We start from the raw sequence: 25,912 nt of genomic DNA on the forward strand, positions 1-25,912 counted from the left end.
TTTCATTTATATTTGGCTGTGTCAGGTCTTAGTTGTGGTACGTGGGATCTTTGTTGAGGCATGTGGGATCTTTCATTGCAGCACGCGGGCTTCTCTCTCGTTGTGGCGTGCAGGTTTTCTCTTCTCTAGTTGTGGCACGCAGGCTCCAGGGTGCGTGGGCTCTGTAGTTGAGGCGTGCGGGTTCCAGGGCCCATGGGCTCTGTAGTTTGCGGCACGCAGGCTCTAGTTGAGGCGCGCAAGCTCAGTAGTTGTGGCGCACGGGCTTAGTTGCCCCATGGCATGTGGGATCTTAGTTCCCCGACCAGGGATAGAACCCACGTCCCCTGCATTGTGAGGTGGATTCTTTACCACTGGACCACCAGGGAAGTCCCAATCATCCAATATTATTGCTATTATTGATTTGTGATTACAAAATGTGGCAGGTGTGATTTCAGATTTTTGTAATTTTTTTGAGATGTTACTTTAGATTTAGCACATAACGTTTTAGGTCTATGTCATAAACAACCTTTGATGAATGTTCTATGTGTTTATTTTCTATGTGCTATTTCTGTAAGGTAGAATGTTTTCATCTAACTATAGTTAACCTAATATACATATATACTACATAAAACATTGCTCATTGTGTTTTAAAATTTACCACAGGCAGTGATGTGCTGGAGACAGTTCTAGTTGGCTTGCGAGAGCCAGTGGTTAAATATGCAGGAATTTTGTGAACCAGTTGTTAAAACACTGTGGCTTGAAATCAGTAGGGTGGGGTGTTACACAACAGAAATTGGCAAATGCTACAAGGCAGTGTTGTTGTTGTTAATGTTGTTCTTGTTGTTTTTTGAGAGCCAACTAACTTGCATACCCAGACAATAGCCCTACTCATTTTTGTTTATGTTTAAATTTCTGAACAGTGTTTAATATTTTTTAATAACTCCTTGTTTTTCTATTAGATTTTCCTCTATATAATTTGAAGCTATATTATTAGAAGCATAAAGGTTCATGGTTGCTATATCCTTTTGTAGGTTGTAACTTTTATCCATGTGCATTATTGCTTAGAATTCTCATTGAACTTCTCTCTTGAATTCTAATTTTCTGGTATTATTATTATTACTGTACTCATATTTGCTTAGCATATCTTTTTTTGTACTTTTTGTTTTCAAGCTTTTGGTAACAATTTATTTTTGTTCCATTTCTTATAAATAGCATATTTAAAATTTTATCTATCTTTCTGTCTCTATTTTTTTAAACCCAATGTAAGTGTCTTTTAGTAAGCAAATGTAGTTTTTATCACATCTTTTCATGTGTGGGTGACTGTACTTGTATGTTTAGATTTACTTCTGCTCCATTACTTTTTATATATGAACCTTTTACTGTGATTTCTTTGTTTAATTTTCTCCTTTTATGCCTACCACTGCCTTCTGTTAGATTGCTTAAGTTTTCTTTGCCTTATTTTATTTCATTTTATTTTTTGGCTTAAAATTATGATACATCTAGGGTTTTTTTTTTTTCCTGTATTGAACTTTTCTCTTGATTTGTGCAATTAATCATCATGAATGTGTTGCATGTTCACCAAATAAGATAATAATCTTAGCATGAGTTTACTTCCTTTTCGTCTTTTCTCACAATATTTACCACATGGAGCTAATCTGTGATTTTCCTTCCACATTGCCATTTGGAAAAGTACATATTAGGTCAGGAGTTGCCTGGTGTTGAGGTTGGGAATGGAGTGACTGTAAAGGTGCATGAGAGAAATTTTTGTGATTATAGATTTGTTTTCTATCATTGTTGTAGGGGTGATTTCATGGGTGTATACAGTTGTCAAAACCTGCATATCATATACCTAAAATGGATGTACTTTATTACCTTCAAGTTATACCTCAATAAAATTGATTTTAAAAGCATAGTGGAGAATGTCAGAAATAACCAGAAATCATTAGCAAGATGTCGAGAAGGGCCATTAAAGGCTGCATCTCAAAAAATTATAATGACACATTTTTTTTCAGCAATACTTTGTAGCTTGGAATTGGAAATGGGCCAACTAAAAGTAGCAGAAAGATGAAATGTGGAGGAAATGTAGGTGCTATTTAGGATGGTATTACAGTGGCCAACTGGGACACCTGCTGGACAGGGAGGCAAGTGCAGGTAAGAGGCTGATAGTGTGAGAATGAGGGCAATGTAGTTGTAAAGAAATGAAAAAATCCAACAAACATGTAATATGTGCTTGTTTTGTACCTAGTATGCTTTTATATTTTGGAGGTACAGTAATGAACAAGATAAACAAGGTTTCTAACCACAAGAATCTCACATTTTTGCAAAATAAATGAATGAATCAGATTAAAAAATTGGACTTTTAAGAAATATTGCCATTTGTTATATATACCCAAGTATAAATATTATATGTTTTATTCTCCATAATTTCTTATATCCACATCTTTCTTTTTCTTGGATAACTTTTTTATTTTCCTGGAATGCATTTTCACATCATTATTTCACAGACATTCTATGGATCTTAAATTTTCTAAGGTCTGGTATGAAAGGTATTTTTTAAATACTAAGAAACATCTTACTTAATCATTTATTTTTGTTGTTTTGATAAACTGTTGAGATTTATAGGCCCTAATAACATGTTGTATGGTCTTATGAGAGAATTAAATACCAACATCAAATCATATTTTTATATGAAGTAGTTTTTAAAAATCTCAGTAGTAACCCATGGTAATATAGTTCATATTGGATTTTTTTAGCCTTAATATTGAACACAGATTGTGTTTAATGAAATTTCTTATTTGGAAATTTCATAATATGGGTGTCAATTGAAAACAGTTTGAAAGCAACTAGTGAAAAAATGCCAGTCCACTTAATGACAGGACAATTTAAGACATTAAAGATATCACTTTCTCAACTATACTCAAATTGGGACTGATTACTAAATGTTAGAGAATTAACATTGAACACTAAGAGATCAGTACAAAACGTGATATTATTCCCAAGGTCTGAGGGCCTCATTAAAACAAAACAAATATGTATTGGGGTAAATCTGTCAAGAGAGGGGAATACATCACAGTCTGTTAGAAGGAACCAAATGTAGGATTTTAGCCTGGAGAGACGTTACCTCCTCAGTCTCTAAAACACTGCTCTCCATCTGATTTAGAGCTTATGGTTAAAAATGTCTGAGCATATCACCCTATTATATGTCTATGCATGTACTTCTACACTAACGTCTTCTGTACACTGTAAAACCTACCAAACAAATGAAAAATCGATATAGATATAACTCGATGTTCTGATGTTCTTTCCCACGGCCCAGTGGGGTGTCTGGCATGTTCCCCAGGGTGTACCCCTCACATGGAAGCCACAGTCCAGACAAGGAGGCACTGAGTGTAGCCAATCGTTTAATCAATTATATACTTAATAAAATCAGAGCAAAAACTCAGGACTCTAAATCTCTATTAAGCTTCCTGGTTGGTAACCATATATCGATGTGCCAGAAGGGTAATGCACCTTAATTCTACAAGGCTCCGCGATTGGAACCTTAGGTGTCAGAGGCTGGCTTATGGGTCAGATCCACCAACGGTCTATTTTGATAAGTAAAGTTGTATTGGAATATAGCCATACCCATTCATTCATGCCTTGTCTATGGCTGTTTTCACATTATAATCGCAGAGTTAAGTAGTTGTAACAGAGACTACAAGATTTACAAAGCCTGACATTTATATCTGGCCTCTAACAGAGAATGTTTACCAATTCCTGCTTTATACAATGGTGGCAGTTTTGTCCATGTTACCTACCACTACTTTCACACTGTTATCAAATGACTCTTTTCTCTAAATATACACAACCCTTGTTTGTATATGTCCTTGTTCAGGCTCTTTCCTCCATCTAGAATGTTGTTTCTTTCCTTTTACTCATATCTAAAATCTATCCATTCTTCAAGGTATGATTCCAATAACACTTCCTTTATGAAGCCCTATAATTAAAAAAAGAAACCTCTATTACCTAGACATATTTCCGTTACACTCCCTTACATATACTCTAAAATCCCTTGCCTTTCTCTTGGTTGTACTTGCTTGGCATACACAATTGTAATTAAATCCAGTTCTCTACCTATCCCAGGCCTAGCTATTCTTTGTATATAGTAATGTGGCTGTAGAAAACACACACAAGCATACTGACTAATCTTACTTTCTGACCATTCATGACCAATAGGCTAGGCTCTTCTAAAATACTTAACAGTCAGTCCATATGTCCTACCAACCTCCCAGAATCCTCTCACTCGAATCCATCTGGCTGAGAGATGCACACCACCAGGAAGGACTGTGAGTCAGAATGATTGGCCAGAGACAACCTGGAAACTAATCCCATCACCATAAAACCCGAGACTGCGAGCCATGTGGCAGAGAAGTTCTCTTAGGTTCCCTTACCCTGCTGCTCTCTGCCCGGGCGCCCCTTCCCAATAAAGTCTCTTGCTTTGTCGGCATGTGTGTCTCCTCGCACAATTCATTGCCGAGTGTTAGACAAGAGCCCACTCTCGGGCCTTGGAAGGGGTCCCCCTTCCTGCAACAAATTCACTGTCCTTCATACCTTGATAGCTATTTCATAAATTCTCCTGTCCTCAACCCATAACACTTCCCCAGTCTCACTCTCTGCTGATGACTTTTTGTCCTAATTGAGAAAATCAAAGCAATGTTGAGAACTTTCACCATCGCATCTACCTTCCTCTCAGCCCATACATCTCAGCCTTCCTTACACTCAGCCTTCCTTGCCGAGATAATAGATGACGATTTTTCACCCCCTTGCATACGAAATACTCTTTTGGTGTTCTGAGCACTCAATTTCAATGTGAGGAGGGTGGATTTGCCCTACTACCAACAAGCAGTTTTCAGATACCAGCAGGGTGTCCAAGAATTCAACTCAGTTCAGACACTTTTTCCCCAGATAAAGAGTCAGATTGCACAGGTTGAGGGCTCAGTCCTCCAGACTGCCCTCCCACCCCACCGGCCTCCCACCATCTGCCTTCAGTTGCCTATTGAAAGTCCAGGTTGTTATCTATGCTTCTGACCAACTGGCTATAAATCAGAGCTTCCCAAGACCCTCAGTTTACTGGTTTATTATTGAAGGATATGACTCAGGAATAGGCAGAGGGAAGAGCTGCATAGGGCAAGGTACGGGGGAAGGGCACCATGAGCTCCATGCCTTCTCCAAGTGTGCCAGTCTCCCAACACCTCCACGTGGTCCCCAAACCCGGAAGCTCTCTGAACCCTGAACTTTTGGGGTTTTATGGAGGTTTCATTACATAGACATGATTGATTAAATCATTGATCATTGGTGATTGAACTCAATCTCCAGTTCCTCTCTCCGCTCCCAAGGTGGGGGACAGAAATAGGCCTGAAAGTTCCAACCCTGTAATCACACAGTTGGTTTTCCCAACAACCAGCCCACATCCTTGGGTGGAGTCCAAAAGTTACCTTATTATCATAATAAAAGACTTTCATCACTCTCAAAGACTCTTGATCACTCGTATCACTAGGAAATTCCTAGGGTTTTAGGAGCTATGGGCCAGAAATGAGGACGAAAACCAAATATATATTTTATTATAAATCACAATATCACAGATATCATCCTCAACTTGCCTATCCAAGAACATCACTCTGACAATTGTTCTTCTCTCTTCAGTTTTTCCCTTAGCATACAAATGTGATGTTATTTCCCTCACTTTCTACCATCTATTATCACCTTTTGGAGTGGTATTCTTCGAAACATTGTCGGCACTAGCAATTTACAATCCTTTCCTCTCACTTTCTCTGCTACCCATTTCAGGTAGGCTTCTGCCTCCATTACCGCCCTCTAAGTGTTCTTTTCAGAGTCCCCCATGACCTCCACGTTGCTAAGCCCACTGGTCAGCATTCAGTCCGTGTCTTCCCTGACCCGTCAGCGCATCTGACATGATCATCATTTCCTTTTCCTGGATATACTTTTCTCACTTGACTTCTAGAACATCACACTTTCATTTCTCCTTTTCTCACTTGTCTGTCATTTGGGTTTTTCTTTATGACTGTCTCTTTTTTTGTTCTCCCTGACTAATTACCCTGACTCAGTCTTTGGTCCTTTTCTCTGCCTCTTCTCTAACTTTCTCTTGGTCATCCCAACCAGTGTCATGAATTCCGTACCTATTTCAGGCCCAACCACTTTCCTGAACTCAAGATTTACGTCTCCTACTGCCTATTTGACATTTCCGTGTGTGTATCTAGTGGACCTCTCAAACTCAACATATCCAACGCTGAAACTCCTGATCGGCCCCCTCCCTTCAAAATATCTGCTCCACTCATAGCCTGCCCTGTTTCAGTTGATGGCAGCTCCATTTCTCAGGTGCTCAGGGTAAAAGACTTGAGTAATTCTTTCTCGTTTCACCCACAACCAGTCCGTCAGGAAATCCTTTTGGTTCTGTCATAAAAATGTTTCCATATTCTAACCATATGACCCTCTCCACTGCCACCCGCCTTGTTCAACATCACCATCTCTCACTTAAATTCTTAGAGCCGCATGATTCCCTGCTTCCATCCTTGCCCACCCCTACATCCTATCCTTACACAGGAGCCAAGAAGGATTCTCACAAAGGTCACTCAGATGACATCAATTATCTGCTCAAAATGCTGCAGTGGTTTCTCACTTTAGATTCTTACAGTGCCTGCAAGGGCCTGACCTTATCCCCATTTCCCCGTACCTTTCTGACCTCACCTCAGACTGCTCTCTGCCTTGCTCACTCCACTGGTGTCTTTTCTGATCCTCAAACTCATAAGTGTGCAGCTGCCTTTGGGGCTTTGCTCCAGCTGCATCCTCTGCTTCGAATGTTCTTCGTTCAGATATCCTTGAAGCTCATGCCCTCTCTGCTTTTAAGTCTTTGATCTAATTTCATCTTCACTGAACCCTACCCTGACTACCCTTCTTAAAGTTGCAAGCTCATCCTTTTTACTTTATTCTGTTTGCTTTTTCCTATATCATTTAACCACTTTCTAATGAAGTATATAATCAGTTTATTTATGTATACTATATATGGTCTGTCCTTCCCCCCGGAAACCAAGGTTCTTTGTCTCCTACATTCACTGATGTACTCCAAGGTCATACAGAAATGCTTAGCACATAGTGAGTACTCAATAAATATATTGGCTCAAGGACAGCCATGCTATCCTACATTCTTTATATTCCACATAAGCAATCAACCTCGGCTTGCCCTCAATTTTAGTTTTTTTGAGTGACTAGATACATATGTTTCCCAAATAAACCAACACTTATAACTCTTCTTTCCTTGCTAAGTCTATTTAAGTTTATTTTAAATGTGTGACTAGGCAAGTAAATAATTAGACAGAATAAATAAAACAAAACAGCGGTGTGCTAGATTGTATTTCCTCACTGGGAAAAACTCTACTATTGGTATTGAATATAACGTTTACACTTATTTTCACAAGTCATTCCAGAATTAAAGCTGCCACCGCACTGTGTGGATTGTCCTCTCTTCAATGTGTCTTACTCTTGGGCAGTGACATCAGGCTAAGATAGCAGTACTGCCACAAGATCAGTGGGTACCCTGCAGTGAGACCCAGTCACAGGAGTCAAAAAAAGTCCTGCTTAAACTCTGAGAGCTCCTTGAGGGTAAGGTTGGGACTTGGTCTTTTTTATTCCTGGATCTAGGTACCGGGTGAATGAAGGACAAAACCAAAGATGCTGATGGTGAGGGCCTTTCATGACCATATGCAAATTGTATGGCAGGGTTAAACACTGCTTCCATAATTCTTCAAAAATATGACATAAAAGGAAGTGGACAATTTATTTCATTCCTACACTTGTCAGAAAGTAATTAACCTGGTTTCAGCCACTTGTCTCTAACAGGTGTTTTGTGGGAGTCAAATGAGATGACATATGTGAAAGGACTCAAGTTCTGTTTCACGTCAGAACAGTTTGAAACACCTGTTTTTTTTTTAAATTGAAGTATAGTTAATTTACAACATCAGGTTAATTTCTGCTGCACAGCAAAGTAACTCAGTTATATATATATATATATATATATATATATATATATATATATATATATATATACACATTCGTTTTTATATTCCTTTCCATTATGGTTTATCTCAGGATATTGAATATAGTTCCCTGTGCTATACAGTAGGACCTTGTTGTTTATCCATTCTGTGTATACTATTTTGCATCTACTAACCCCAAACTCCCAGCCCATCCCTCCCCTAGCTCCCCTTCCCCTTGGCAACTGCAAGTGAAAGACCTGTTTTTAAACTATCAGAGAGCAGTGGCTTTTTATGATTCACATGGGATGGGTCAGATGTTTCCTATAGTAAAAGGGGCCTCCACGTCTCAACCATAGAGCTTGTAATATTTCTTGCATCTCTCCTCCACCTGTGCAACCTGGATTTTGAGGTAGAATTCTGATAGCGACACATATGACATTTACCTGAAGCAAGTCACTTAATGTCCCAGAACCTCAATTTCTTCACTGTAAAATAAGAGTAATATCTCTCACATAAAGGTATTGCCAGGATGGAATGTGGTAATGTATGTGAGATAATTTTGTAAACCTAAAAGCACTCGGTAAACAATACTTATTCTAATTAATATTGCCATCATTAATGATATTATACTAAATGTTAACACTGAGTCCTGGTCAAAGAGAAAGTTATAGAGTATTTTACCTTTCCAGGTCTTCTTCACGCACGTGGATTACACACACACACATTCCTAGTAAAGTTTTTGATCCACAGAACTACATACAGTAAGTGTAGAAGGTTGAAAGCTTCCAAAGCTGTTATGAAAAATCAGTCTCTGCTGTCAGCCCAGAAAACCACGTCTGTTTTTTTGCCAAATAACAATCAAAGCTGTAAAAATTTCCCTTCAGTTAACACTGGTTTCCATTACTGTGATTTGTTAGAAGTCTTTGAGGCCACTTCCTACGAATTCCACCATGCTTGGCATGGAGCATTCTGGCGAAAGCTCTTAGTTGTCCTTGACTGATTGTAGTTGGACGGGGCAGTGAAAGTCTCATTGGTAAGGTTTTAACATCTTGCGTGTGTGGAGACTCACTGCTGTAAAAGCCCAGGATTGAAATCCTCATTGTTTACACAAGCAGCTTCAGGAGGCCTTATTAACAATTATATCACCCTTTGTACTGCTTGGTCCCAAGTCAGTAAATCTTGTTTTTTGAACAATGTGGAGTTGGGGGGGGGGATCCTGCAACTAAAAAGGAGGTAGGGAATTTAAGAGACTTTGGGTGAAATTACAAAGATAATTTTAAAGTTTAGCAAAAAATTTGGAGCACTGAGATAACATAGACAAAGGGAATGAATATAAGATGAGAGTAACAAAGAGAGGTTGCTTTAATTAAACTGATTAATGGATGGTTTAGATTGTATGTAACAGGAGGATTAGACTTAGTATTTAGTTGTGGAAAAAAGGGCATTTTTATTGGATATATTCTTACAGTATCTTTAATACCTAGTTAAATCCTAGTTTTTCTTTTAAAGAGTTATACATCATATATTATAATCAGTTTTATATTTTAAAAACATCTGAAAAATAAAATAATTTTAGTCTACAGAACTTAATTTCAGTGAAAGCTTATGTCAAGAGACGTGGTGGATTTTGATTTTTGAAGGGGAGGTCAACAAATACATACTATTTTAGAAGGATGGCAAAAATAATTTTTTATATTTTGGTTTTAAATTTTTCTTTAATAAAATGGAATTGAATATGGGAATGTGTAATCTTCACATTCTTCACCACTTTGAATTAAAGAAAACAAATTTTGTTACTTATGAAATTCTCAAATGATGTTTCAATTAACAGTGATTTAAAGACTGAAGACATCTATTCCATGTCTGTAGAAGTAGCTACTTCTGTTATAAATTACATTAACAGTCAGTAGCTTATATACATAAGATATTTGGCTGCTTCTGCTTTTCATTAATATGGTTTTGGAATTTAACCAATTCAGGAACATAATATAGTGGAAAGGCCTTGGGCTCTGTAATCAGACAGACCTGGTCTCAAATCCTGGCAGTCTTGTACTTGCTGTGGGACTGGGCAGCTCACTCAAATGCTGCTAAACCTACACCATAGGATTGTTCTGAGGATTAAATGTGATACACATATCAAGTGACTAATAGAGTGCCCGTGGAAAAGTAGGTGCTCAGTAAATATTAATTCTCTTCCCTTCCTTTCCCCCCATTTGTCCACTTGTGTTTTTAATGGATCATCTTTACTCTGGGTTGTGTTGTAGGAAGTATTCTGGATGGATGGCTGCTGGAAACCCAATGCCTTAGCCAGCTCTTCTTCAATACTTAAGGATTTACTCTGGCATTGAGTAATGAGAATTTTGGTAAGAAAAATTAGATGAAGATAGTATATGGACTTTTCTTAAAAGGTCACTTGTATCTCAGATACTTCATAATAAGTTATATGGCTCTTCTCTAAAGATTTTGGGAAGTCACAGAGGTACGTTCACATATGGATTATTGTTGTTTTGAAAGTTAAGTAAAACAGGTTCTTAAAGTCTGTTAACACCCTGATGCGCCCTTCATGTTGTTGTAAATGTATTATTTCACTTATGTCACCCTGTTTCGTTCTTTAAGTGTCTATGTACTCAGTAAGTTGTGTAGTCTTTAACAGGTCTGGGTGTTATTCATCCCTTCAGTGTAGACTACATGAAGCACAGATTCTTAGAGGTTAAGTGGTTAAGTCAATACTGCTGTCTGAAACTATAAAGGTTTTGACAATGTTAAAGTGGCAGGCAGAGGTATTGAAACTCTGAGAAGTTCTAAGGTAAGTGATTTTCCTAAATCACCCAGAAAAATGATTATATACTGACTCTCAGGGTGGCATAGAGTATCTTTGGTTGGTTCCATTTCTATCCAATTTTTCTCCAAATGATATTAATTTTTAATTTCATCATCACATGAAATTAATATATAACTAGTACACCTATATTAGTAATTCATGTTACTAATTTGTGTTGTATGAAATATGTTGGACATATTAGGAAAGAAGGATGAAAAGGAGGTTAAGGATAATAGAAACAAATTAAGCGGTGATATTAGCATACATGTAAATTAGTAAATATGTATATTTTCTTTAAATTATTGTCATTGAAATGCATCTGGAAAAATATGTATTGAAGAATTTTGCACATAGGAGACAGAGCCGAAGGTAGAGAGGAAAGCAAAAAAAGTAAATTCTAATTTCATTAATTCTGGTAAGGAATTCTGAAATCTTGATATATTTACATTTTGGAACCTAAAAATATGATAATTTTAAAATTATTTTAAATCTCATTTTTTTCAATCTTATTAATTTTTTTATACAGCAGGTTATTATTAGTTATCCATTTTATACATATTAGTGTATCCATGTCAATCCCAATCTCCCAATTCATCACACTACCACCACCACCCCCCTGCCACTTTCCCCCCTTGGTGTCCATACGTTTGTTCTCTTCATCTGTGTCTCTATTTCTGCCCTGCAAACCAGTTCATCTGTACCATTTTTCTAGATTCCACATATATGCGTTAATATACGATATTTGTTTTTCTCTTTCTGACTTACTTCACTCTTATGACAGTCTCTAGATCCATCCACGTCTCTACAAATGACCCAATTTTGTTCCTTTTTAACTAAAAAAATTTTAACTAAAAATTTTTTAACTAAAAAATTTAACCACTTTGTCTATGATTATATTTTTCAGAAACCATATTTGAGAAGTACTTCCATCCAGTGCTACTTGTGTTTACTTCTGAACAGTCATTTTTTAACTGAGGCTGGCATTCATGTCTTCATTTTAGGGTAATTTTATCTTTCAGCATAAATTCATCATGTTAATAACCATGATCATTGTTCTTCAATATCTTCTCTATTAAACTGGTTTATGTTCAGTTTGCTTAAATCCTTAGGTACTCAGTATTTGGGGTATGATAGAGGACAGATTATGGGAGGTTCAGAGGAGGTTTGGTAAACATCCTACAGAACATTTCTATATTCTTGTAATATTCCAAATGAGTATTATATCCTGCAAATAAATTGGACTTCTTGGTATCTAACTAAAATTGGAAGTACACTCTTTATTAATATCCTGTGTGATTTTCACACCAGTAAAAAAATTAGATATTGAGGGCTCACCCACATTACTTTTTTATCTGTCCCTGGCACTGACTTCTCCTATCCTTTGAGCCTTATGTTAGTTCAGTTTAAAACATTTCTTTCTTTATTGAGGCCTTTTGTTTTTCTTCCTAATAAACATTCATATTTTTCCATGCCTATTAACTTTTTTCTTCTCTGTTAGATGCAACTAATACACTGCACTCACCCAACCTATAGTTATGTAATCTCTCAGTTCAGTTTTACTCTATAATGCCTTCATGCTGTGGGGAACCATAGATTTGTGCAGGTAAATCCTCCTCTCAAAAGAAAAAAATAGTATTGGCTCTCATGCTTCTGTACGGGATCCATCAAAGAGAGACTATTATTCCTGAAGCTCTAAGAATTATTCTACAGTTACTTGGTCAGGGTATGTGTCTTTTGTCCTGATATAAAATTACTGTTTTACAAGCAATAAGTAAGCTATATGATCTAGTTTTATGACTAGATTAGGCTCAAGTCCATAACGTTTATGGAGAAAGCTGCTGCAAGGAGCGTGCAAGGGGAATGTTTAACCTACTGTAAAGAATATTTACTGTCAAGATCATTACATGAAAAAGATGATTGCTTATCTTAAGAATTTTACCCATTTATTAGACGTAAAAGTCTGATGGGACCTCTACTTAAAGAAAAGTAATAATTCATTCAAAAACATTACTGAGCACTGCCACACATCAAGCACTGTTTTTATTTCATTGTGATAAATTGCACCAGGTTATTTATAAGTCATCCCTTCAAATTAGGCTTTTCTTAATGCAAGTTGGTCATCAGGCTAGCCTAAAGCTTCAGAGTTGTACTATATGTTCAGTTTTTATATTCATCTACAAAGCTGTCGAATACACAAAGGCAAGGATAGCACTCATCTTTTCACTTGTTGGATTAAAAAAAGTCTTCATTGCTCTTTTGCCTATAGTATTCATCAAGACAATATTATGTTCATTCAAAATGCTTTGCTCTTTGGTTTTGCTTTCAGTTGTATCAGTGCAGGTCTTCCTAAAACAGAAGCAAACTGGCAGCATGTAATAAGTGATTTGAAAAGAATTGAAGATCTTATTCAAGTGAGTGCTCATTTTTCCATAAAATATCTGGTATAATTGCTATGGAGTATGTTATTCCTTGTGTTTTGCCGTCAATCTTAGTGAAATCTCACTTGAAACAATAATGTTTCTGTAGAATTGGTGAGCCTCTTAGCACCTCAAATGAACTCTTTTATTTAGAATTTTCAGACCCTAATTATCTTTAAAACTCAATTTATGAGTGGCCCAGCATGAAGAGTTCTCTGTCACCACAGGCCAAAGAGACTCCCTTTTCCTACCCAAGAAGCCAGGCGGCTTTGTGGCCCTTGTGGGGGGAATGGCCTGACTCAGGGAAGGACTGTCTGTTCCATGGGCTAGAGAACCCTTCTCCCACCTGGAGACACCAGTTGACCTGGCAGAACCTGTAGAGGGGAGAAATATGGGCTGTACTATTGTGTGGGCGATACAACAGGGAGCAGTGAGAGTCCCGGGTCAGCAGGTGTACCAAACCTTCCAAATTAGCACCACAAAGATTCTGAAAACTGAACCGTCATTGGAATCACAGCATGCAAACATAGGTCAGAACCTCTATGCTAAGCCTACACAGGGTGGCTGCATGTTAAAACAGAAGATTTAAATAGGACCAGGGTCTCCTGACATAATAGCCCAAATACCAGAATACAATTGAAAAATCACTTTTCATACCAAGAAGCAGGAAAAAATCACAACTTGAATGAGAAGAGACTCAGAAACAGACTCTGAAACTGAGATGGATTAGATGTTGGAATTATTTGACAAGGATTTTAAAGCAGGTATCGTGAAGATGTGCCAGCAAGCAATTATGAATATCCTTGAAACAACTGAAAAAAAACCCCCCAAAAACAGAAAGTCTTAGCAAAGAAATACAATATGTAAAACGCACCAAATGGAAATTACGGAACTAAGAAATACAACAAGTAGAATATGAAACAAACTGGAGAGGCTCATTAGCAGAATGAATATGACAGAGGAAAGACAGTCAACTTGAGGATAGAATAATAGAAACAAAATAGACTGAAAAAAAAGCAAATAAAGCCTCAGGGGCAATAAAAGATCCAGCATTTCTAGCATTATCATCCTAGAAGGAGAGGAGAAAAAGAATACAAACAAAAGACAGAGATTGGCCAAATTGACAACAAAAGACAAACCAAGTTTATGCTGTCTACGAGGAATTCACTTCAAATATACATGTATATACAAAAATATATACATATATAATATGTATATACAAATATATACATATATAATATGTATATACAAATATATGCATATATAATATGTATATATAATATATGCATATATAACGTGTATATATAATATATGCATATATAATGTGTATATATAATATATGCATATATAATGTGTGTATATAATACATGCATATATAATATGTATATATAATATATGCATATATAATGTGTATATATATAATATATGCATATATAATATGTATATAATATATATACAAATATATACATATATAATATGCATACATAATATATACACAAATATATACATATATAATATGTATATATAATATATGCATATATAATATATGCATATATAATGTGTATATATAATATATGCATATATAATATGCATATAATATATACAAATATATACATATATAATATGTGTATATTATATGTACAAATATATACATATATGTATATATAATATATACAAATATATACAAATATAATATGTATATATAATATATACAAATATATACATATATAATATGTATACATAATATATACACAAATATATACATATATAATATGTATATATGTAATCTATATACAAATATATACATATATAATATGTATATATATATATAATGACATAGGTAGGTTGAAATTAGAAGAAGAGAAACCCATGCTGTAGTGGGTTGAATAGTGTCCCTCCAAAATTCATGTCCACCTAGAACCTCAGAATGTATCCTTATTTGGAAATGGGGTCTTTGCAAATATAATTAGTTAAGGTGAGGTTACAGTGGAGTGGGGTGGTCCCAAATCTAATGACTAGTGTCCTTATAAGAAGAGGACAGGACACATAGACACAGGGAAGAAGGCCGTACGAAAACCAAGACAGCTAAAAGCCAAAGGAGATTGGAATGATACAGCCACTAGCCAAGGAAGGCCAAGGATCGCCTGGAGCTGCAAAGGTTTTGGGAGCCATAAGGAAGGACAGTTCTCTAGAGCCTTCAGAGGGAACAGGCCCAATTGACTCCTTGGCTTTGAACTGTAAGTGAATGAATCGTTTGAAGACACTTACTTTGTGATACCTTGCTACAGCAGCTCTAGGAAACTGAGGCACATGCACATAATAATTCACACAATAAGTTTAAAAATCAGAAGTGGCTATATTCATATCAGATAATGTAGACTTCACAGCAAATAAAATTACTAGAGTCACGAGAGACATTACTTCATGGTAAAAGATGAGTCCACCAGGAAAACATAATGATCTTAAATGTGTACCTACCAAACAGCAGAGCCTCAAAATGTAAGAAGCAAAAACTAATAATAGAACCGAAAGGTGAAGCAGACGAATCCATAAATATATTAATAGTTGACTTTAGTACCTCCTCAGTGACAAATAGAACTACTAGACTGAAAATCAGAAAGGATATAAAAGAACTGGATGACACAGTCAACCAACAATGTCTAATTTCCATAGAAAAACACTTCATCCCACAACAGTGAATAAACGTTTTTTTCAGGCACCACTCACCAAGACTGAACATATCCTGGGCCATAAAACAAACTTTAGCACATTTATCAGAACTGAAATCATGCAGAATATGTTATCCAGCCCCAGTGGAATCAAGTAGAAGTCAATTACATAAGTACAACAGGAAAATCTCCAAACACTTGGAAATTAAATGAGACACTTATAAACATTCCATGGGTCAAAGAGCAGGTCTCAAAGGATATTTAAAAATATAGAACTGAATGGAGACAAATAGGCAACATGGAAGTTTTGTGGGATTTAGCTAAAGCTTTACTTAGTGGGAAATTGATAAAACTAAATGATTACCTTAGACAAGAGGAAAGATCTCAGTTCACCAATCTAAATTACTGTCTCAAGAAACTGGGAAAAGAGCAAAATAAGCCCAACACGTGCAGAAGGAAGGAAGTAATAAAAAGGAAGGAAGGAAGGAAGGAAATTGAAATCAGGAAAACAATAGACAAAAATCAACAAAACATAAAGCTCTTTGGGAAAAAAATCAATAAAGTCGATAAACCTTTAGAAAGCCTGACAAAGATAAAAGAGATGGCACATACCATTAGTATCAGGACTGAAATTGGAGTCTTACTACAGAACCTACAACCATTAAAAGGATACTAAAGAAAAACTATGAACAACTTTATTCTCGTAAATTTGATAATTTGGAGGAAATGGACAATTTCCTTAAAAGCCACAAACTACCAAAATGTAACAAATGCAAGACCTGTTCAGTATCTGAAAATCAATCAATGTAATCCACTATACGAGTAGACTAAAGTAGGAAATCATATGATCATATCAATTGATGCAGAACATTTTAAAAATGCAGCACCTCTTCAATGATAAACATGATAAACATTTCTCAGCAAACAAGGGATAAAGGAGAAGCTCCTTCAGTTTGTTACAGAGCATGTACAGAAAACCTAGAACTGACATTAGACTTAATGGGGACTGATTGCTTTTCCCCTAAAATTGGGAACAAGGCAAGGATGTCTTTTCTTACCACTCTTATTCAACATAGTATTGAAACTGTAGCTCAATTGGCAAGGCAAGGAAAAAAGAAATAAAAGGCTAAGGCAAGAAAAATAAATAATAAGTATGCATATTAGAAAGGAAGAAATTATAAATCACCCTAAGTCTTTTTTGGAGAGAAAGTACCAATAAATGGCTGTATTTTATTTAGGGAATGCAAATTAAAGCCTCAATGACATATCACCTATATGAATATTTAAAATAAAAAAATATTGATAATACCAAATGCTGGCAAGGATGTGGAGAAACTGAATCATTTATATATTGCTGGTGAGAATGTAAAATTGTACAGACACTCTAAAATAGTTTGGCTGTTTCTTATAAAACAAAACATGCATTTGCCATATGATCCAACAGTTACACTCAAACATTTATATCAGAGACATGAAAATTTGCATTCACACAAAAACATGCATATGAATGTTAATAGAACTTTATTTATAATAGCTAAAAACTGGAAAGAACCCAAATGTCCTTCAACAGGTCAACAGTTAAGCTTTGGTACATTATATCAAACAATAATAGTGAGCAATAATAAGGAACAAATTACTGATACAACAAGTTGTGTGGATCTCCAGAGTATTATGCTGTGTGAAAAAAAGCCAGTGGGGTAAACAAACTGTAGTTCATCCGTACAATGGAATATTACTCAGTGATAAAAAGAAGTAAGCTGTTTAGCCATGAAAAGGTATGGAAGAACCTTAAAAGCATATTGCTAAGTGAAAGAAGCCAATCAAAACAGGCTACATACTATATGATATGATACTATATGATTCCAACTATCTGACATTCTGGAAAAGGTTGGATACAATACAACAGGGGAGAAGGGAAAGGGAAGGATAAAAAGGTGGAGCACAAGTGATATTTAGGGCAGTAGAACTATTTTGTATGATACTGTAATGATCAACGCATGTCATTATACATTTGTCAAAAACTATAGGTGTACAACACCAAGAGTGAACCCTAATGGAATCTGTGGACTTTAGTTGAAAATGTATCAATATTGACTCATCAGTTGTAATAGATGTACCAAGCTAATGCGAGATGTTAATAATAGGGGAAACTTGGGAGGGGGCCAAGGGGCCGTATGGGAACTTTCTGTACTTTCTGCTCATGTTCTGTAAACCTACGACTGCTTAAAAAATAAAGTCTATTGATTTTTTCAATAAGCCTATTTCAAAAGGTATATAATTCCATTTGTATAACATTCTTGAAATGATATCATAGGAATGGAGAGCAGAGAAGTGGTTGCCAGGGATTAGACGGATGGTAGGGGGTGGGAGGAGCATATCTGGAGGAAGTTGATTTTGGCTATACAAGAGTAGCAGGAGGATTCTGTATCTTAACTGTGGTAGTGGTTACATGAATTTACACATCTGATAAAACGGCATGGAACTACACACACACGCACACACACACACTAGTGCACATAAAACTGGTAAAATCTGAACAAAGTGGGTGGATTGCATCCATGTCAATTTCCTGGTTGTGCTATTGTACTGTGTTATGCAGGACCTCAACACGGAGGAAACGGTGTAGGCACACACAGGATTTGCCTGTATTTTCTCTTACAATTTCATATGAATCTAAGATTATCTCAAAGTAAAGAATTTCACTGAAAAAAGTTTTAGTGTTTTCAGTAGGTTGTTCTCATTGTATCTAAAGCGGGAATAGTTTTTCATATTACCTAATTTTGTTTCCTTTCAGTCTATACATATGGATGCCACTTTATATACTGAAAGCAATGCTCATGTGAGTATAGTTTGTTTTCAATATTGCTATATTTTGCAATTTTCAAAGGTCTAAGAAGTATATTTTCATAAATTTACTGAACTGTGTATAGTTTAAAAATCTAACTTTTGGCATGTTCTTATGACATATGGTCAATGAATTTTATATGTAATTGTTGAGTTTATAGGACTTGGGGAGAAAGAGCTACATAGATGCTGTTTTCATTGTAACATCATTGACGAATCAAAACATAAAAAAGCTTTTCCCATCAATGTCAAACAAAATATAGTATATATTTCTGTGATGCAATTAAATCATGATGCAATTAAATGCAAGAATCAAGTTAACTCAGGCAATTTAAAAGTATCCAATATATCAGTTGTTTCCAGTGCTATAGCATATTATCACTTTTAATCATATTTTTTACAAATTGTTTAAATACATTCATGCTCTACATTTTGCCCGAATCTCTACAGTTGTCAAAAAGGGATTCTGACTGCTTACTCTCTATGTGAGAAAGAAAACAAACACAACCCACAAAGTCTATCAGAATTCAAAACGGATCTCGAACTTGTTTCATTAACTGCTGACGTTGCCTTAGGCATATAGGATTTCAGTTGAGTTGCTAGTCCTTTCCCTCTGAATTGGCTACAAAAAACCAAGAAACAAATCCCTGACATCTTCACTTCGTGAAAAACAAACTGTGTTGTTTGCATTCAGAACTGTGAGTCCTCTGTTATTCCTTAAGTAGAATTTCTCTGCAATAGAAGGTTTTGCCCTATCAAGACTTTCTAAGCATTGGAAAGAAGCCACAGCCAGAAACTAGAAAGAACAGCTACCCATCATTCACTTGGATAGTGCTGCTGCGCTAGAAATTGTTTCCCTCTTTTGGCTTCAGCATGTTTTCCACCTTTCTTTGCATTTTCTTCAAAGTAGAAAGCAGTCAGTTAACCACCAGCACTCCGAATCCTGAGATGGCTTTTTTTGTAAGAAGATAACCTCGCTTTCTACTTGTAGAAAGTAGTTGAGATTGAAATTTAGATTTAAACCCTGACTCAGCCACTTCCAAGCTTTGTTACCTTGGAAGACACTAAATATTTCTGAACCTCAGTTTTATTATTTATTTTATTTTATTTACTATTTAGTTTATTATCGACATGGTGACAGCATTTCCCCTTTCAATCCGGAGAAGCTGCTGTGGGGGAGTAAGGAATATTGCCAGTCCCAGGCACGTGGCTGTCATCCTTCCTTCCTTCCTTCTTCCTTCCTTCCTTCCTTCTTCCTTCCTTCCTTCCTTCCTTCCTTCCTTCCTTCTTCCTTCCTTCCTTCTTCCTTCCTTCCTTCCTTCCTTCCTTCCTTCTTCCTTCCTTCCTTCTTCCTTCCTTCCTTCCTTCTTCCTTCCTTCTTCCTTCCTTCTTCCTTCCTTCCTTCTTCCTTCCTTCCTTCTTCCTTCCTTCCTTCTTCCTTCCTTCCTTCTTCCTTCCTTCCTTCCTTCCTTCCTTCTTCCTTCCTTCCTTCTTCCTTCTTTCCTTCCTTCTTCCTTCCTTCCTTCTTCCTTCCTTCCTTCTTCCTTCCTTCCTTCCTTCCGTAAGCACCTGTTAAGTGCCTGCAGAGTCCCAGGCACTATGCATGGCACTGAAAACAGGAAATCAGACACGTCATGGTCAAATTCCCACATGCTCATTAAATGCTTCTTTTGTTTGAAGCTTAAGTTTTTGTTAAAGTAATCCTCTTGGGAAATGTATTTTTGTGGGACCTGAAAGGTACCGTTCTGATATGGCCAGCCTATGAATAGACCATACTCCTGCTTTGATTTTTCTAAGAAATTTCTTGGAATCACGTCTGCCTCTGGAACTTTGGAACTTGCAGAAATAGTATGATTAGCAACCACCACTGTTTAAAATGTTAACAATATGATCTGATTCTAAGAAATTCTTCCATATGCACCATCTCTATTAATGTTCTGAGAGTCTCAGGTCAGTATTATCTGCCCTTTACACAGAGGAAGTGTGCTTAGTGAGGAAAAAGTGGCCTATTATTTCCACGTTTTCTAGTTTTAGGTTCTTTCTTCTAAACAGTATCACCATCCTTCCTGTTTTGTTCTCAGTTTGTTTTGGTTTTGATTTCAAAGCCAAAAGAGAAGAAAAAAAAATCAAGCTGCTTCCTATGTAAAACTTTTTAGGGGTATTGTGTTTCTTTATAAAATAGCTGGATTGACTTTTTAAAACATCAAAATTACATCTGTGTGAAACTGAATGATGGGGAAATAATTGTCTTTTTTCTTCTTTTTCAAAATGGTTCTTTGTATCTCTTTTAGCCCAGTTGCAAAGTAACAGCGATGAAATGCTTTCTCCTGGAGTTACATGTCATTATGCATGAGTCCAGAAATTCAGACATTAACGATACGGTAGAAAACCTTATCATCCTAGCAAACAGCAGTTTATCTTCCACTGAGGTGAGTTATCCAATAGTTATGCAGCGCTACATCGGATGTTCTTGGCTTGATTGGGAGAAATCATTAGCTGGTTGGGATGTAATGGACAAGGAGACCCTCTGAAGGGGCACTTGGGAAAGTGAGTTAATTCCAGTGGAGTGGCGTCCAGAAGCAGCACCGTCACTAGTGTGCACACACTCCTGAACTGTTTATTGATTTATTCATTCAACAAACATTGACCGCATGCTCTAGGCCGTGTGCTTCAGTGCTGGAATGACAAGGGTGAACCAGACAGTCAGGTCACTGACCTCAAGGTGTCGATCACTAGGTGCAGTGGATAGACGTTAATCTAATTACATAATTGTTGAGCATCCATAGTAGTAATCCACATTTACTTGGGTTATTACTCTGTGCCAGATACTGTTCTTCAAGGGTTAGATGGTAATTCGTTGAATTCTCGCAATCAATCTGTGAGATAGTTGTCACTGTTTCTGTTTAAGGTTGAAGGAATTGGGGCTCTGGGGGCTTGAATCTCTTCCTCCAATTCACACAGCTAGTAAAATGGGGAGCCAGGAGTCCCTGAGCAGTTTCACTCCAGAGTCTGCCTTCTTATCTACTCAAAGAATAAATGCTGCAAAAGGATAATAATAAAAATATTAATAACTGGAGTATAATTTGAACCATTCCAGGCAACAGGAGCAATATAGGCCTCCAGGAGAGCAAATACCAGGGACCCCCTGGGGCATTGGCTATGCAAAGGCCCTACAAAGGATTATGGCTTTCAGGGCAAAACACTAGTGACCAAAGCAAAGTGAATAGAAAAAGTTTTATAAACCAAAAAGGCATAATCATAATTCGTTCATTTCACAAATACTTTTTGGGCCCCATTGTAGGCCCTCAAGATAACAGAAGTGAAAAAACACACATAGTTCCTGCTCTTATGGAAGGAAGAAGCATACAGAAATCAACCAATAAGCAAATGAATAATAAGTCAGGTGTTTTATTAAGTGGAAGGGCAAAGAAAAAAGAGGCAGGTAAGGCGACTGGGAATCTACTTTAGAGAAGGTTTACCTACTCAGCTGACATTTGGCAAAGACGTGAGAGGGAAAGAGCTTTAAGGATGCCAGGGAAAGTATGTTCATGCAGAGGCAACTGAATGAGCAGACACCCCGAGCTAGTGTGGCTGGACACTTTGGATTTTCCCTAAAAGTGCCAGGTGCTTCAATGTCACTGTGTCAGTGACGTTACCTCATTATAACCACAGCCACTCCTCCACCTCAGCACACCCCACCCCCTTCTCTGTATGTCCCTCTGTCTTAAATACTACATATCTTACTTGATGGATATTGTCTGTTTTTTCCTACTAGAATGGCAGCTTCAGAAGGGGAGGGTTTTTTGTTTGTTTGTTTGTGTTCGTGCTGTATCCCAACTCCCAGAACAATGCTTGGCATGTACTAGATTCTCGATCTATTTCTGACATGAATATATTAATGTTTAAAATACTCTTGTGACGTGTTATTTCTCTGTTATTGGTGGAAAGACTGACCCATGCAACAGACAACTCACAGCAATGTCAATGGGGAACACTTTAATGTGCATTTTTATAGTCACCCTCATCATGACATAGTGTGGTCGGACTGCACAGCCAGAAGACCTGGACGCAGAGCATTTCATTGATTATGTCAAATGAAATGAGTCATTTAATATCTCTGCCTTCCCAGCTGATATAATTATTTTCAGGATCAAATAGGACAGCACAATATGGAATATGATAGCGCCTAGCGTAGAGTATGTGCTTGATAAACATTGGTGAATCTGAATTTTAAATGCTTAATGGATGGAAAATCTAATTTTGAATTTTGCTGGTGAAGCTTTCATGGTTCAGATGATCCCTGAAAAGTTTAATTTTAATCGCTACATTTGCAATATTCTAGCTATTCATGAAACTCTGTTTATTTTTTTTGTTATTTTTTTAACATCTTTATTGGAGTATAATTGCTTTACAATGGTGTGTTAGTTTCTGCTTTATAACAAAGTGAATCAGCTATACATAAACATATATCCCCATATCCCCTCCCTCTTGCATCTCCCTCCCACTCTCCCTATCCCACCGCTCTAGGTGGTCACAAAGCACCGAGCTGATCTCCCTGTGCTATGCGGCTGCTTCCCACTAGCTATCTATTTTACATTTGGTAGTGTATATATGTCCATGCCACTCTCTCACTTCGTCCCAGCTTACCCTTCCCACTCCCTGTGTCCTCAAGTCCATTCTCTACATCTGTGTCTTTATTCCTGCCCTGCCCCTAGGTTCTTCGGAACCAATTTTTTTTTTTTTTAGATTCCATGTATATATGTTAGCATATGGTATTTGTTTTTCTCTTTCTGACTTACTTCACTCTGTATGACAGACTCTAGGTCCATCTACCTCACTGCAAATAACTCAATTTCGTTTCTTTTCATGGCTGAGTAATATTCCATTGTATATATGGGCCACATCTTCTTTATTCATTCATCTTTCGATGGACACTTAGGTTGCTTCCATGTCCTGGTTATTGTAAATAGTGCTGCAATGAACATTGTGGTACATGACTCCTTTTGAATTATGATTTTCTCAGGGTATATGCCCAGTAGTGGGATTGCTGGGTCATATGGTAGTTCTGATTTTTAAGGAACCTCCATACTGTTCTCCATAGTGGCTGTATCAATTTACATCCCCACCAACAGTGCAAGAGGGTTCCGTTTAACCACACCCTCTCCAGCATTTATTGTTTGTAGATTTTTTGATGATGGCAATAATGACTGGTGTGAGGTGGCACCTCATTGCAGTTTTGATTTGCATTTCTGTAATGATTAGTGATATTGAGAATCCTTTCAGGTGTTTGTTGGCAATCTGTATATTTTCTTTGGAGAAACGTCTATTTAGGTCTTCTGCGCATTTTTGGATTAGATTGATTGTTTTTTTGATATTGAACAGCATCAGCTGCTTGTAAATTTTGGAGATTAATCCTTTGTCAGTTGTTTCATTTGCAAACATTTTTTCCCATTCTGAGGATTGTCTTTTCATCTTGTTTATGTTTTCCATTGCTGTGCAAAAGCTTTTAAGTTTCATTCGGTCCCATTTGTTTATTTTTGTTTTTTTTTACATTTCTCTTGGAAGTGGGTCAAAAAGGATCTTGCTGTCATTTATGTCATAGAGTGTTATGCCTATGCTTTGCTCTAGCTGTCCAGTTTTCCCAGCACCACTTATTGAAGATACTTTCTTTTCTCCATTGTATATTCTTGCCTCCTTTATCAAAAATAGGGTTACCATATGTGCGTGGGTTTATCTCTGAGGTTTCTATCCTGTTCCATTGATCTATATTTCTGTTTTTGTGTCAGTACCATACTGTCTTGATTACTGTAGCTTTGTAGTATAGTCCGAAGTCTGGAGCCTGATTCCTCCACCTCTGTTTTTCTTTCTCTAGATTGCTTTGGATATTCGGGGTCTTTTGTGTTTCCAAAAAATTGTGAAATTTTTTGTTCTAGTTCTGTGAAAAATTCCATTGGTAGTTTCATAGGGATGGCATTGAATCTGTAGATTGCTTTGGGTAGTATAGTCATTTTCACAATGTTGATTCTTCCCATCCAAGAGCATGGTATAACTCTCCATCTGTTTGTATCATCTTTAATTTCTTTCCTCATAGTTTTCTGGATACAGGTCTTTTGTCTCCTTAGGTAGGTTTATTCCTAGGTATTTTATTCTTTTTGTTGCAATGATAAATAGGCACGTTTTCTTAATTTCTCTTTCAGATTTTTCACCATTACTGTATAGGAATGAAAGAGATTTCTGTGCATTAATTTTGTATCCTGCTACTTTACCAGATTCATTGATTAGCTCTAGTAGTTTTCTGGTAGCATCTTTAGGATTCTCTATGTATAGTATCATGCCATCTGCAAAAAGTGACAGCTTTACTTCTTCTTTTCTGATTTGGACTCCTTTTATTTCTTTTTCTTCTGTGATTGCTGTGGCTAAAACTTCCAAAACTATGTTGAATAATAGTGGTCAGAGTGGACAACCTTGTCTTGTTCCTGATCTGAGAGGAAATGGTTTCAGTTTTTCACCATTAAGAACAATGTTGGCTGTGGGTTTGTCATATATAGCCTTTATTATGCTGAGGTAAGTTCCCTCTATGCCTACTTTCTGGAGGGTTTTTATCATAAATGGGTGTTGAATTTTGTCTAAAGCTTTTTCTGCATCTATGAGATGATCATATGGTTTTTATTCTTCAGTTTGTTAATATGGCGTATCACATTGATTGATTTGTGTATATTGAAGAATCCTTGCATTCCTGGGATAAACCCCAATTGATCATGGTGTATGATACTTTTAATGTGCTACTGGATTTTGTTTGCCAGTATTTTGTTGAGGATTTTTGCACCTATGTTCATCAGTGATATTAGCCTGTAGGTCTCTTTCTTTGTGACATCTTTGTCTGGTTTTGGTATCAGGGTGGTGGTGGCCTCATAGATTGAGTTTGGGAGTGTTCCTCCCTCTGCTATATTTTGGAAGAGTTTGATAAGGATAGGTGTTAACTCTTCTCTAAATGTTTGATAGAATTTGCCTGTGAAGCCATCTGGTCCTGGGCTTTTGTTTGTTGGAAGATTTTTAATCACAGTCTCAATTTCAGTGCTTGGAATTGGTCAGTTTATATTTTCTATTTCTTCCTGGTTCAGTCTCAGAAGGTTGTGCTTTTCTAAGAATTTG

At 36.7% G+C, this 25,912-nt stretch overlaps 1 protein-coding gene across 5 annotated transcripts in view; it reads left to right on the forward strand.

Moving 5' to 3' along the window:
- The window catches only part of IL15 (interleukin 15), a 91,988-nt gene that overhangs the window by 60,444 nt on the left and 5,632 nt on the right, over window positions 1–25,912 (forward strand). For 3 of the 5 annotated variants that reach the window (XM_059922526.1, XM_059922529.1, XM_059922527.1), the window contains 5 exons: window positions 10,274–10,372; window positions 11,735–11,832; window positions 13,157–13,241; window positions 18,711–18,755; window positions 21,052–21,189. In XM_059922526.1, coding sequence (XP_059778509.1) covers window positions 10,361–10,372; window positions 11,735–11,832; window positions 13,157–13,241; window positions 18,711–18,755; window positions 21,052–21,189 — 378 coding nt within the window. In that variant the 5' untranslated portion in view covers window positions 10,274–10,360. The remainder of the gene's footprint in view (window positions 1–10,273; window positions 10,373–11,734; window positions 11,833–13,156; window positions 13,242–18,710; window positions 18,756–21,051; window positions 21,190–25,912) is intronic. The other 2 variants (XM_059922525.1, XM_059922524.1) reach the window with 1 other exon arrangement.

Source organism: Balaenoptera ricei, chromosome 5 (genome assembly GCF_028023285.1).
Source record: "Balaenoptera ricei isolate mBalRic1 chromosome 5, mBalRic1.hap2, whole genome shotgun sequence".
Classification (NCBI taxonomy): Eukaryota; Metazoa; Chordata; class Mammalia; order Artiodactyla; family Balaenopteridae; genus Balaenoptera; species Balaenoptera ricei.